This window comes from Linepithema humile, chromosome 1 (assembly GCF_040581485.1).
Source record: "Linepithema humile isolate Giens D197 chromosome 1, Lhum_UNIL_v1.0, whole genome shotgun sequence".
Classification (NCBI taxonomy): domain Eukaryota; kingdom Metazoa; phylum Arthropoda; class Insecta; order Hymenoptera; family Formicidae; genus Linepithema; species Linepithema humile.
The window spans coordinates 28,398,918-28,414,410 of record NC_090128.1 but is presented as its reverse complement, the minus strand read 5'-3'; the positions used below and the strand labels follow the sequence as shown (position 1 = coordinate 28,414,410).

The 15,493-nt window shown below is 40.6% G+C and overlaps 1 protein-coding gene across 36 annotated transcripts in view; it reads right to left on the bottom strand.

The window, feature by feature from the left end:
* Positions 1 to 15,493, bottom strand: part of LOC105669058 (MAP7 domain-containing protein 2) — a 159,625-nt gene that overhangs the window by 59,480 nt on the left and 84,652 nt on the right. For 10 of the 36 annotated variants that reach the window (XM_067356842.1, XM_067356856.1, XM_067356817.1 and 7 more), the window contains one exon: positions 7,281 to 7,331. The exons of 20 other annotated variants lie outside the window; for them this stretch is intronic. In XM_067356842.1, coding sequence (XP_067212943.1) covers positions 7,281 to 7,331 — 51 coding nt within the window. Of the gene's footprint in view, positions 1 to 7,280; positions 7,332 to 10,558; positions 11,132 to 12,080; positions 12,945 to 15,493 lie in introns of those variants that run through there. 6 more of the 36 variants (XM_067356789.1, XM_067356795.1, XM_067356805.1 and 3 more) reach the window with 6 other exon arrangements.

Sequence of the window (15,493 nt, the reverse complement as noted above, 5' to 3'; positions counted from 1 at the left end):
TGAGAAAACGGGGAAAACAAGGAGCACTTTGCGGCACTTAAAGTGCTTTCGTGTTTCTCGTCCCACTTCGCTTTTGCAAACTTTCCTTTACGACAATCATGTCTTTTCCGATGTCATTATGTCGCGATGAAAATACTATTATCCGAGAAGGAAAATTATTAATAATGTCGCCGTTCCTTTTGTGTACACATGTTGCTCTCATCGCTCCAATCTTTCAACACGCGCGTTCTTACACGCACCGAAATAACCCTCACCCTTTTGCTGGCACTCTTCTCCGCGATTAAACGAATTAAAAACACGCGTTTCCCCGCCCGTCAGTTTCGCCAAATTCCACCGGCCGCCGCTTAAATCACATTCTTCACTAAATGGAAATCAATTGAACAGCGCTATGTCCACTTTGTCCACTCACGTCACCACACCCTCGCATCACCTCGCTCGCTAATTCCCGCCATATCGAGCTTCCGCAGGAGCAGGTTCCCCTCTGTGTCCTGTTTGCCGTGCTCACACACGGTCTTTCGCACGGCTGCCGAAGGGCGACACGCACTGTTGCTTTTGCAGTCGTGCGAATCGACTAATATCGGACTCTCAGCTATTATGCAGCTACGCACGTATTGGCTCGCATCTCATTCGAAACTGGAATTCCATCCGCCAATTCTTGGACATGAAAACGGCGAAGGAAAAACGGAATTGAAAAAAATTTGTTATTTTTTATATTTCTACATGCTTTTCTCAATCGAATTATTGTGTGCAATATTTTATATTTAATATTCTATCAAATCACCTAATCGGTTTCAAATTGCCTCCCCCCTTTTTTTTTATTTTGAGTCGCTATCGTTTCCTGAAAGCACTGTTCTCAATACGACAACACTTTCGAAAAAGTTTAGTAGTAGTAGTAGTAGTAGTACATCTCTTTCGACTTGAATTATGGATACCAAGAAGTCCGAGAGTCTTTGTCGAGAGCGTTTGATTCCTCTCCGGGACACGGAGTTACACTTAAAAGATCGATGGATCAACTTGTGTGCAAGTTGATTCTCCGAGTCAAGGAAATTCGATTCTCATATACTTTTCAGTCGCAAAAGTGAACGCGTGATCTCGTATTTGCCGGCGAAACGTCCGAGAATTCCAGCACGAACGTCCCGTCGCGTTGGATAAATTGAGATTGATTGCACGAGACACTTAAAAATCAACGGGTTAAACATCACGTAAGGTGTCGTTCAAACTTCGGTCCAAGATAAAAAAGTAACCGCGGCGAAATTCTTCCGTTATTTTTCCTTCCCCAACACAAAGGGATCTCGGTTAATTGACATCTCTCATGACACGAGCGGAGGAAAAAGATGAAGAGTGATGTGGAAGGAAATGGCCAAATAGGACTTGTCTGGATGCTGCGTTATTGCAGCTACTGTCGCGCTGAAGTAGGACACACACACACACACACACACACACGCACACACACACACACACACACACACACACACACACACAAACGTTCTCCCCGACTGCGTAAATAATAAACGATTCCTCGCGCCAGCTGAGGTAGCGCGATATATGAGCTTTCCTGCGGAGAGAAGATTCTTCTTTGCTAAGGTGAGGCGATTTGTAGGATGGACAATTTATTCGTCCGCGGTACGTTAACAAAATTACAGCGTGCGTGCGTAGAAATGGCAAAAAAGCGATCAAATATCCGAATTACTTCTCAAGTCTGGCCTGTCCGAGACGATTAATAGCATGATCTGCAGACTGCAATCGTATTCGGAGAAGAAGAGTCGTTAATCAGAATTGAAATTCGCGGAAATTTAAGCGAGCTTCACCGCAGATATGGTAAACACGACGATCCCTGCAAAATATCGACACACATATTCAACACACGGGGGAGGAATTATTCAAAAACTTGAACTGGAACAAGCGCAATATCGGTAGTACTTTCCTGGTAACAATGTGATATCTTGTGGTGGAGAATTTTTCATATAGGATGATGCTTGAGAAATTTGTATTTGTCTGAGGCATAAAGATAACCAGCGTGTCCTGTACATAATAGAGGAATACGAAATGATTAAAAACGTTGTATTATAACAACTTCCATTAATTTACATAGTTTTTAACTTCATGTAAAAAAATAGAATAAAATAAAATAACCGCAAGAAATTGTTTCCCTCATTTCCTTAAAATTGTATTTTTTAAAAACATTGTAGATTTAGTTGCTGACACAATTGATTACGTCGACACAATGAAAACAATCGTAGGTTATCACTGCGGATCAAATATCCGAGCTATCTCCATCTATAAGTTTCCATTCGCCAGAAGTGGGATGAAAAATTCGCTGGAATATTTCCTCGCAAACTCCATGGCGCGACTCGTGCGCGGCATTAACAATCGACCGTATCGCTCGTTACCGCGACCCTTTTATCACGCTTGAGATTTATGTCAAGTGTATCGAGAGACTTGGACATTTTTATTCGATCGAGATAAAACGTCAATGCTGCAGCTTCTTTTGTTCCACCATTGTGGTGTTCTGTTTCGGCAGACCATCTCGATGGGATTATCGAGTGTTTCTGAGCCACAAAAAGGTGTACGACACGACTCGCCAAAGAACAGAGTCCCAATATGTATAATCGTATAAATTTTAAAACTATCAAATTAGTGCTTCTAGTATATATATAGTATATATCTAGTATATATTCTAGTACATAGTTATCGTTAAAGCCCGAAGGATCCTAAGATCCTAAGATTGCCTGGATAAAGTTAATATTGTCAAGAGCGTTTTAGGCAATGACCGAAATGAAACTTTATTTCGGACTTTACCCGAAAATAATTTAGGCAACCTTAAGATTGCCTAAAGCGATTTAGCAGGCAATGTCCGAAGTGAAACTTTATTTCGGACTTTGCCTGAAAACAATTTAAGCAATCTTGAAATTGCCTAAAGCGATTTAGAGGTAAATAAAAAAGAAATAATAAATAATAATAAATAATAAATAAAGGTTTCATTTCGTACATTGCTTAAAACGTTCTTGACAATCTTAACTTAAAATAAGGGTCAAAAACTGTAGTTTATAATTGAATTTATATATGTACTTCGTACGTGAGAGTGTCATCTTTAGAAAACAGATATATCCAGCCTTTGTACGCAGACATCTACTTTTAAAGAGAGGATGTATATCCGGTTTTTGTAGCAAAAGAGTTAAACTTATGTAACAGTAGTTCGAATAATAAAAAAATTGTTAAAAATTGTCAAATAAAAAAATTCTCAAATTTGTGTTATTCATTGTATCGTTCAAATTTCAAATTTTTATAGAGTGATTAATATATGACATATATTGTTACGGATATTTCATTCTTTTCACTCGGGAAATGCACATTGCATTTGAAAATGCACAACTTTTTCAATTGCATTTTCGTCTCGTTCTTACAATGAACAGGATTGCAATGGTGACCCGCTGCCAGCGCGTCGACAAGCGTAACGGACGTAAATTTAGCAGAAAACAGAGCGAGAACTCAATTATAATGGCCGCGAGTTACTACGAGAACAAGAAAACACATTGTTATTTGTACAAAAATTAATTTCAACCGTTAATTAAAAACATTGTTCCGCGTTCAAGAAGAGTATTTTATAGAAATAATATTAATAGAAACGGAAGTATCGATTCTTCAATAAAATGCATTTTAATTTTCAATCAAGGAAATTTATCGGAGAGAAAAGAACGGGAGAAATCTCACGTAGTAAATGCGGATTTTCGCGAAGAGATATTTTTTCGATACGTTCGTGATTGCAACCCTTACATCTAGGGCAGTTCTTTTGTTCTTGAAAAAGAGTTGTTATCGCCACGCATCACTTCCTGGAAATAGAAAACGCCGGAATATTTTTGCCTATTCGGACTTGTCTTCCTGACAAAATTGGAATTTTTCCCGTTGTTCCTCGTCAGACAATGGAAAAATGAACGCCGCAAATGACATTTTTAGACAGCAGACGTGTGAATTAAATCAAAGTTTTCCACTGTGACAAATTAAATCTCAGAATTCTTATCAGTTTGTAACAAAATTTCATTGATTATCTCTTTCGGATAATCCAGCTCGAAATAACGTTACGGTAAAAAGCATTCCGACCTTCTATTGTTGCTAGAAGTAACTAGATCTCAAATAACATATACAGCAGAATCGTACCACAAATTTAAATTCCATCCCATACAGTCAATATATCGAATCTAATCGTTTCGGTAAGTAATTTCTAGTTGATACGGCAATAATCGCAATGAAATGCTCCTTCTCGGTTATTCTCTAAGTACGTTATCCCGATCGCTATTTCAGTCGCGTGGAAAGAGGGATGATCGTGGGCGGGCGGGGTGGCCCGGGAGGGATGGGCGAAACGTAGTCGTACCTCGTCGAATGAAAGCGATTCGTTTGTGCATCTTAATCCCGCCATTGTCGGTCCACCCGTAGAATTCGTGAATCACAAACGAGGACATAATATCACCGAAACCCGTCAGCGCTGAATCGAAAGCTGCGGTGTAAACGGATCGAACGGATTGTCCTGAATCACTGATCCCGGATCCCTTTATCCGAACGCGTTTATTTAGCTCTAGTCTTGACGTCGTTAACACGATGCCGAGTAATCAATCGATTGTTTGGCGATATATTCGTCGCGTCGCTAACTCCACAATAAAATTCTCAATAAGCTAAGAGCGTTACATCTCGGTCAAACGTTAATATTCAAATGAGAGCTTCTAAATTACCAAAATTAAATTATGATTTGCACAGTAAAAATTCACAAAGAAAAAGTAAATTAAAAATTGATAAAAGTATTTCATTTAAAACGCGTGTTTTATTAAAAATAAATATTATATAATTCAATCGATAATTTTTAGCGACTACAAAATGAACAAGAGAATACAAATACTCGGAAAATACATTTCACTGTAACATACGGCAAAAAAGAATTGTCTTTTTTTCACGGTGAAGCAACTTCTATGGCTGCAGTTAATAGACACCTTTGCATGAAAAGGCTGTACACCGCGTATGCAGATGCACGAAAATCGCGCGAGTACGAAAGTATTTTACTAAAGGTGGCATTGTGTGAACTTTCTCGCGGTGGCAACTTTATAAAGCTTCCCAAAATGCACGAAGGCAAATATATTTTCGCGAATAATACACCGAACGACTTAATGAAATGTAACATCCTCGCGGAGCGCATTCACGTCAAGCGGTATTGTTTCGTAAAGCCACTAAATCCGCCGTATTGTCCCATTCAAATTTTTTCGCGCCGAAGTCGGGAGAGAAGCTTCACTGCGAAAACAGATGGAATATTGCGGTCTTCTCTATCCGAATGTCGATAGCGTCTACATCTGAAGGGAATCTGCAGAGTCGGTTCTCCGATAGACGCCAATCAGAATGCCAATCGTTACATCCGACTGCGTCAATCAAACGGACGCACGTATAAAATAGCGAGGAGAAAATTGTGCATCGATCAAGCAAGGAAACTGCAATCTTCAAACATTATAACTTGACTTTACGTCATTTTATAAGAATTCACAAGATTATCCCAGCAAAATAATCGAAACTAATAAAAAAGTTTCGGATGCGCGAGACAGATATAAAATTCGTTTATAATATATCATAAAATTAAGCTAATCTTGATGCGGATTATATTGCAAAAAACTGCAGTGCACATTACTTTGCGCGTCAAAACGAAAGAAAAATCTACTCGGACGAATTGCGCGCGTCATTTGCGATAAGAGTGTCTTAATCTCTACCTGCTATTGCAAATGTCATCAATTTTAACGCGTAAAAACATGCGCTGGTTTTCGTTACGTGGAAACTGTGAGCGAGCGCGTTATCAAAGAATTCATTGAACTGTGAACACAAGAGAATTCATGTTTACTAGTTAAACTGTATTACTAATCAAACTTGTTTTAGCAAAGCACGGTTTGCCAAAAAAAAGATATTAAAATAGATATTTAACGAACTTTGATAACCTGTGATAATCAATCGAGCTAAAAACGTGTGAATAATTAATCTTTACTAATCACAAAAATAAAATAGTTTGACATCAATCGTATTTATAGCTGCTCACTAGTGCAGTCGACAGGTAGCAGCGACACTCTTGATTTAAAATCAATATTTATCGACACATTCGTCAATGGCGCCATTTCAAGTCAGACTATTGATTGTGTCGATAACAGGTTTTGTTATTCGATTTTTTTCCCCCCTCAAATTTACGCTACATTCCCAGCACTTCAATTCCCGCGAGCTCTCGACAGTAAGCACCAACGAGGAGTAACATATCCTTGTTCCAACCTCTTTGGTATTCAAGAGCTCATTAAGAAAGACCCGAAAGTATCGACGACTCGACACATGTAGCAAACTTTCCCACAAACTCTTGGCTGAAAGTTCGAAGGGTCTGAAATTAATTGCTCGTCACGTCCGACACCCTTTCAAGGCAAGGTATTGCTTTTGGCCGAAAGTGCTCGGAAAAGGACCTCCTTGATGGTACTTGCACGCTACTTTGGCGCTCGAAAGAGCCCGTAACGATTGCATACGACGCGCCCAAGTTCTGTCCGAGTAATTCGCGACGTTGCGCGACTTTTTGGCGCAAATCAAGCCCTTTTCGGCACATATTTCTAAAAAAGAGATGAAGCGCGTCCCACTATCTCTCTCACTCTTTTTGCAGCTCGCCAGCGATAACGACGTCGTAAAGGACGACGTCGCCGATAAAGCGACTTTGAAATATAGCACACCGATCACTTTCGTTTTATCCCCTTAAAGCACCGGGATCTCGCGGAATGCAGGCAGGCGCATTGAAGTGCAATATCGCGTGACCATCGCGGACTACCCACAGGCCTCGATATGTAAATCCCCCCCCCCCCCTAATCACGAAGATTAATCCGGTCGTAATTTACCTCATCTCGTCTTAAAAGATTGTTACGCCATTTCTGTGTCGTCGCACTAACGAGCTCGGCAAATGACGTGAATTTATCTTAACAATCGTGCAAAAATCGAAACGCATTAGATATAATTTTCTGGGATATCGCACGAAATTATCTCTTACATTCCGACCATTCTCGAAATTTCATAACTTCATGATATTCCTGCATCTTTACGGCTCATATGTTGCAATGAGTTACTGAACTCATCGAAATTCCACCGAGCTCTGTGTGCTGGAGAACGTATCGGTTCTCGGTTTGCGTATCGGATTGCGGTTCTCGAAAGCAATGCATAAAGTGAAATGTCGGGCCGAAAAGAATGACTGCGCGCGGTGCGTTCAATAGTTACATTCGCACAAGTGTACATACCGCGATTATCTGGACGGCGTGTATAGCAGCTCTTTATGGCGGGGTACTCACCTGAAACAGAAAAAGAGAGAACATGAAGTCTACTATAATTATCGAACGCCGAGGCAATTTGCAATGTCGCGCGATAGCGAGTGTTTCTAAGTTTTGGCGCAATGCGGACAAAGATATTCTTGAACGGCTATGGCGATCTCCGAACGTGAGGCATTGCCTCTCAATAACAGAACGCTTCCCACAAAAGGAATAAGGCAAAAAAGTAAAGCGTGCACTTCAAAAATAGTGAGCGTTTTTTTAAATGTGTAGCCGTTATTAGATCGATGTTTTTTCAAAGATATTGCAAATATTTTTATAACATGATAAAGATATTAAGATATTGAAATTTCCATATTTTTTTATACTTTCAAGGTAGAAGGATAAACATGCTGTATACGAAATATCTGCTTCTAATTCTGAAAAACGAAATGATATTGGTTGTTCCAGTTCCGAAGTATTGATATATGATACGGTTCTATGTGAAATGACAATAAGCGGTCCGTGATGAAAGCTGTATTGACCCTGATCCGATGTAAACACACGAGAATATACTGCTGCCAAATTTTGTTACTGTACGTTAAATATTGATTCAAGCGAAATCTCACGCGTCAATATTTTCCCATCCTTATTCCATCATTATTCGGCCATACAACAGTATCAAACAATGCTTTGGCCGATCGATAGTAGTACGCACGCAAGGACGTAAGTTTTTTTTTATTATTTATTAAAAAACTACATTAATTAATTTAGCATTCTTTTATTCTTGTATAATTAGTTGTCACATTTAATTAATTATAATTGAATAATTATAACACAGTTATATATAATATAATTACAACAACTTTTACAAACAATGTGTAATTAGAGTAAAATAATGTATCTCCCAAACGATGCGTTTATAATTCCCAAAATAAATATTGTGAAATGTGCAATACGTGCTTTTTTTTTTTTACTCTTTTGTAAATATAGAGAATTTGTTTTGCATGGCAACATCAATGAGAAGTCGACCTTCGGACCAGTTTTTTTGGGGGAAATGAGAATCGGATATGAACAGTTTCTACCGTCCAATTAACGCTGCTGGAGGAAATTCTCGTTGCGTCTCCATCGCGTGTAAATTAACAAAGATGACACGGCTGGAACCGCGTAAATGCGAACGACTAGCCAATTAATTGGGGTGTGGATTGATTTAGTCCGGTGATTAACAATCACCGGACCTCGCGTCCTTTTCTACTCTCGAGGCGCTTTCTGCCCACGCGAATTCGCTAATAGAACGGCGATTGACGATGCACGCTTCTCGTTACTCCGATGATAACCGTATCGCAATTTTCGTAGAATCAACAAGCGGCGAGACAAGAAGTACTAAATAGCATTTCCTTATCTGTGAATTACCAGCGGGTTTATCTCGCTCAACGCATGTCGTCGCGTATCTCGGAAGACGCGTCGCGTTTCCTTATTGAACGCGCTTTCCGTGTGATTCGTTTCTAATGTGCGAGCAATTCTAATTACATCGCGTTGAATTCTCCATTATTGGCACTCGAGGCGAAACTTCGCAGACGCCGTCGCGACGTATCGTCGGATATTTGCACGACACCCGCGTACGAGAGCGCGTACTTGCTTTTCAGCGCGTGACATCAGCGCATTCTATTAGTCACGGAGCAGGCGTGCGCAGTAATTGTCTGGGATCTGCTGCTGAAGGAAATGATCGTTCCCAGAATGACTGTGAAGCAGCGAACTGACGCTGCTTCCTAAGCAGCGCCGGTATTTAATGTGCTTAACGAGAAACGCGTCGCGAGATTTTTATCGCGACATCGCCTCGTCTGTGCGGCGCAGACCGCGCGCGAGTTTCTCTTCATTCTCCATACGGAAGTTGCATTATTTTAATGCATCTTCCGTCGACGAGGAAATATCCGGTATGCAACACGCACCACAATGCGCTTGACCGGATCATCTCTTTCCGCGATCCGTTGAAATCTTTTCGCGAAAGTCGACTGGTTACATTGAACTAACAGAGGTAATATATTTTCGCATTAAAGTACTTTGAAATTAATGCCCAGTCTACAGCGTAACACATTCCCATTTAAATTACACGATGAATATTAAAACTACCGGTTGATGCAAGCTCGATCAGTCCGGCCGTAATGAGGCCGTGCAATGATGTTCTTGCGCGCGCGCGCAAGAGAGAGAGAGAGAAAACGAAGGTTGGCCACCGAAATATAGATATTTCTGCGCAATTAACAGGTCCGTTCGTGAACCGAGTGAAGTTGCCGCTGCGGAACGTTCCCGGGATCTTATTATAACGCGCGGGTGTTCATTAGGGCGGGTCAATTACGCCTGAGAAAATCATCGTGTCGCGTTAAGCCGCTGTTGGTTGAGTAAGAACGTTAGGCGCGCGCGCGCGCACAATGTCACTCGCAAATGAAACGTGCAAACTGGAGGATATCCTTGAAGCGCACGCTGAAGGCGAGCCACCATTATTTAACACTCGATGCATAGTCAATTCGAGGCTTTCACATTAATTTTAATCAAGAGTGCGCTATGAAGCGAAGAGCGAAATCAGTCGTCGACTCGATCTTTGAAAATCTTCGTTTATGATAATTTTATATTCGTTTGAAATAGAATTGCCTGATAGAAATTCAGGACTTTGATCATTCGAGCTGAAATTAATTAACAGAATAAATCCAGGCTTTATAAACCGCGCAAATTGATCCGCCTAAATTGTTACCTTATTATTATTCAAATCTCGGCGAATCGATACCGTCGGGATATAATCGGAAACCTGCTCTTTGTGTACATCTCACGAATAATATTATACAATATAATAAAATACCCCGAAATTACGCTGCGAGTGTACGAACTTTGAGCGTTAAATCCCATAAATCGTGCAGGAGTCGATGTAATCAGCCGACAATATCATCAGCCGATGGGCGCGTCGTTTCCTCTGTTTATATTTAGATTATCGCGCTATCGCGATGGGGGAACACGACGTACGGATGCAACTCAATGTTGGGAACTTAATGCGATCGAGTTCTCCTCGCTTTAAATAGCCTCGAATGTAAATTAGACTTTGTTTCTCGAGCAATTAAAAAATTCTTGCATTTATATCGTTTTTCGGAGAAATGCCGTTTTTTATTACGGTGACCGCGCGACGTTCGACATTTCCGAAACCTACGGACGAAAGTTAAGGAATCGCTGCACAAAAACAACAACGCGAAATTCGACCGAGGCGATTATTTCTACTCGCAGTTTACCTTCGTGAAAGTGCACTTTTCTAGGCGATCGGTGCCTCGTGTGCTCGTGAACGGGGAGGTCGTGCGGGCCGAGGTTCTCTCTCGACAACGAGCTCACCAGAATCCCCCTCAAGGTCGCGAGGGTGCTGCTGGGAATCTCTCTATTCATTTTGCCGGCTCCCATATCCTGAGGCCCTCTGCGTCAGCGTCGGCACACGTGCTCGCAGCCCGTGCAACGTCCCGGATGGAAGCGCGCGCGATCTTCGTCCGGCATGGTCTTTTCACGGTATTACATTCCGCGCTACTCGCGTCACGGGACGTAAAACTTGGACAGTCTTAGAAGAAACGAGGGGTGCTTCGACGAAACGCGAAGCGCCCGGTTCCACCGGCTGCCACCAAGTCCAATTGCTTCAAGTTTACGATAAACACTCCGAGCTAACCAAGTAATTCCCGCGAACAGCTGATTAAACGCTCATGTGTTGTGAGCGCACCGTCTCGCTGAAGGGGAAAGTGTCGAATAAAATAAAACAATTCGGCTAATGTCCACGTAATCATCTGCCGCAATTCTCCTTAGATTATTCAACTCGCTATTCGCTGCAACGTTAAATGCAGATTTTTCAACTTAATTTTAAAATAGACAAATTTTTATATACTCTTAGTAATATAAATCAATTTCTTTCGACAATTAGTGTCACATGTCGTCGCCGTGACACGATATTTCAATCGACTCGAGAGAAAGCAATACAACACGTGACGTTTCGAGACCGTGACTGCATTTTTTAAAGAGACTTGTCCATGATCGAGCGCGATCGCGCATTACGTCAGCGCGAAAATTTAATATTCAGCGGAAGATAACCTGCTCTAGAGCGCGTTTAAAGGTCAGGACTATCGATGGAAAATTATGACGAATTCAGCTTGCATAGCAATAAAAATCCATAAATTCCGTTTTGATGACGTGTAAACTCGACGGCGATAGATATCGTTTAATTATGCGTAATAATTGATTTATGAGATTTGTTCCGCAAAACGACTATTAATAAGCAAATATATTCAGAAAGACGCGTAACAAATGATGAAATTCTCTTTAAGTAGCCTCTCAAAATACAAACTTTAGAGTAAAGATAATATTTTTGTAATATTTCAATTCAAATTCTGATTTTTAAATACTTCGGAAAAAATTCTCGATAGTTTTTCTGACATTAGAATTAGAACGCAAACTTTGTTAGCATATTACATAATTTCTAATTTATTTCAGCTCATAATTTCTCAATGCACATTGTCGGTCTTTTCAATTTACACTCACATTAAATGTCACCGCGCGGAAATAAACTTGTTCGAGTATTTTGTCTATATTTCAGTCTCCATCTCTGCGTCAATCGAATCTCCATTCGATTTGCATTCAGATTAAAAATTGCGGTGGGAAACTAATAGTTTTTTTTTTGTTTTTTTTTGTTTTTTTTTTTTTGAAAATTTCTGGCATGCAATCGGAATTTCTACTTCGAGCAATATAATTTCTCCGTGTGACATTTTTTTATGTAATTACCGAATCCTTGATTGCGCGTACGACGGACTTGCAAGTCCAATCAGTGCCGACTAACCGGTTGGAAAAATTTAATTAGCGTCGTGAGTAGTGAAAAAGGCGCTGTGATTAAGTTGCGCGCGGCCGATTTTAAAAAACTCAAGTCCGGATTCGTTGAAGCACCCGCTCTCCGCGGCGCGGCCTCGAACATTTAGAAATCCCTGTGCATTACACTTTTCCTTTTCTGCCAGCGATCGCGCACTCCGGGGCCGCGCGGTGGCACGCAACGCACCGTGGCGCGCAGTTCGTTGCATTCCACGGCGCACACGATGCACTCGACATAAGAGAACACACGCGTACACACACACTCTCACTTGGCACTCTCAATGCGGCACTCGATGCTAGCGATTTCGCAACAAAGCGCACGCCACTTCCAGCGAAATTCGGAGAGATCTTATTTTCTTCAAGAATCCTAACGTTAATTTCACATTTCTCTTCCCTACAAATGACTCGCGCCTTCATTCAAGAACGTGTCGCGTAATTTTACGAGTTACACGGCGTCTTGTCGGAAGTGTCGATATGTCACTACACGCTTAACGAGCGCGCGCGTCACCGCCGAACATGCTCAAGTGTATGACTGACTCGCTGGAAGAGCTACAGGTCCCTCCTTAGCGCGAGTGCCTCTCTCTCTCTCTCTTTACGCGCTCAAACTCCTCTCCCACTCGCGGTGCGTCTCGTTCTCCGCAGGTACCGCGCGGATAGGTGTATTACCTTCGGTAAGGTGCCTCGCAATGCCGTTTGTCGCTCGCTCGTCGCGCGAAGTGGGGACGAAAAACACCTGTATACGTGCCGATGCACGTCTTACGAAATGACTCACAAATTCCACACGTACAAAAATAATCGCAAAGCAAAGAACGACGACGACAATCGAGAGCGGGATATTATTCATTGCGCTCGATTCATTTCGAAATAGAAAAGCGGAGTTCCATCTTGAAGATAATGCGGAATTAAATATTATAAGGCATGCGTTGCTGTCTTCAAGCCACTTTCTCTATTTGCATAGACTCACGAACACACAGAATCTATACAGATATTGACTTTTACTCTGGCTGTTAAAAATATTTTGAGTAATATACGTAGATATGCGTGCATTACCTGCGATTTTGAATATTCGAATACTCGAAAATTCAAATATTGTCCGCGACTTCAGAACTTCTGATACGAATAATACGTGAAATATCGTGAATGTTTATTTATATAGAGACTTATGTAATTTGTAATAACTATACTAGATGAAATTATATAGTATTAACTGCTTTTATCAATAATAATAATAGAATCATACTGTAAGAAGCGGTAGTGAGAACTTTCACGCCTAATTTGGATTCGTTCAAGAGCGTGACGTTTAGGATGCAAGTGTGAATGCCCTTTCACTTTCACCGCACACTGTTAATAAAACTACAACAAAATTCTTAATGACATTAGCAGACGCCCGTAAATTATTCTTAAATTAAATTAAACTACGCATGTTTAAAGATCGAACAAAAAAGACTGATTAAAAGTCAGCTGACGGTTCGCCGACTGTCCGCTTATGGCTGTGCCTGGAGTTTCACTCTGCAAGCACAACGGAGTATATAAACGGCAATCGGAGAATGACGAAAACGGCCTTAAAAGGCGACACTAACGGACGGTTTCTTGGCCACAAAAGTTTTAACGTAATAGAGATTTTGAAATTTCTTTTCAGTTTACCGCGATATGCATTTCCTGAATAATTATTTAATTTGTTTCGATCAGTTGTTGTAGAAATTAGTTTCCATTTTTTTTTCAAGAAATTGTCTAAATAGTAAATTTTGATCCGAGCAAATTTTTAATCAAATAAAGATTTATCATACTTTTTAACTGTGAGAAATCGATTTCTAAGAAAATATTGGACACTTATCCAAGAATTAATAGAGCGTGTATGTTTAGAAGGTTTGATTATTATGATTCAGACCTTCATGGGTCGCCAAATATTAGTGGCACAATCTGCTTACACTTCGATGATACCCGTTTTAGCATAGCATCGATATACCGTCGATATCTGTCGCATACATCATAAAGCATTCGTCCGTGAACTTCGTAAATCATCCGTAAAGCAAAAATTTTTAAGAATCGACTATCGAAAACGTACATTAATCTCATAAATAAGTCATGGTTATTAAATTTTTTATTACGGAATCACTGTTTCAGTGAAAGAAGAAACATTGTGCGAAATTTATTTTTATCGATGAAGAGTTGGATTAAAATTTCATTCTATCAAACTTTGATTAGTCCGAAAAACAATAATGATTTTTGTTGCTCTATTTTTATTCACTTCTGCAGAGATGCTATTTTCGTTTTTCGCATACGTGTACAAAACACACATATCCACGCACGCGCATGCACACGAAAATTGGCTGTTTGCAAAACTGATCAGGAAAAATAAATATTGCAATTGCTAGGTGAAAAAGATACAGTCAAATTTGATCGCAAAAGACGTGTGCACATTGTTTAAACATTTCATGTGACATTGATTCTGAAACTCGACAACAATAACACTGTACGTGTGGAGTGCGTATGACAATTTGTCAGTGATAATACGTCAGCCGGTAGAAAGAGGGTTTTTATCAGGTCAACGGTATGTTTTATAGTGCAGAAAGCTAGCAACAACAATGCTTGTTTTGCCGCAGTAGCTCTTCTTGGGAGAGGCGTTAGAGCACGGCGATCGTAAATCATCCGTAAAGTCGAATCGACCGTGAGTAACGACCCTGATCACGGACTCCGACTTCGTCGCGACCGCAAAACACGTGGAGGACCAAGCTTTTCTCAAATTCAGCGAGATGCATATTCTTTTTACGAGTCATCATTCATAATGTTGCGCGTCATTAAAACTTTATTCAATACTAATTAAAATTTTAAAAAATTCTTACACTTACAAATAATAATTTATTTTATTTCAGGGAAAAATACATTCCTGTGAAGATCTGACTGAGTTTCAAGAAAACTGCTATCCATGACGAGCGTCATTTGCGCGACGCGTGCATTTAATATACACTTGGCGAGCAAATTTGCATCGATAATGCAATACTTGCATACTTGTAACGGTAATGGCCGTGACGATTGCGTCGCGGTGAAAGCGAGAAAGTGCCAAAGCAGTATCCAAAGTTAAGAAAAACTCGGAAGAAACGGACCGCCTAAAATAGAGTTCACGATTTCTTCTTCGGCTAATCTCGCGCCGCGGACTTCCTCGTCCGCGTTTTCGTATTCCGCGAAACCTTTCGGAGTGCCGTGCGATAGAAGAAAAACCGCAGGACGATGACTCAGCAAGTTTCATCGCGAGAAGAATAAGAGAATTGTGCGGGAAGAAGTTGTTTGCGTCCGCGTAAATGGTTGTTCAATGAATGGAAAATTTTACCGCC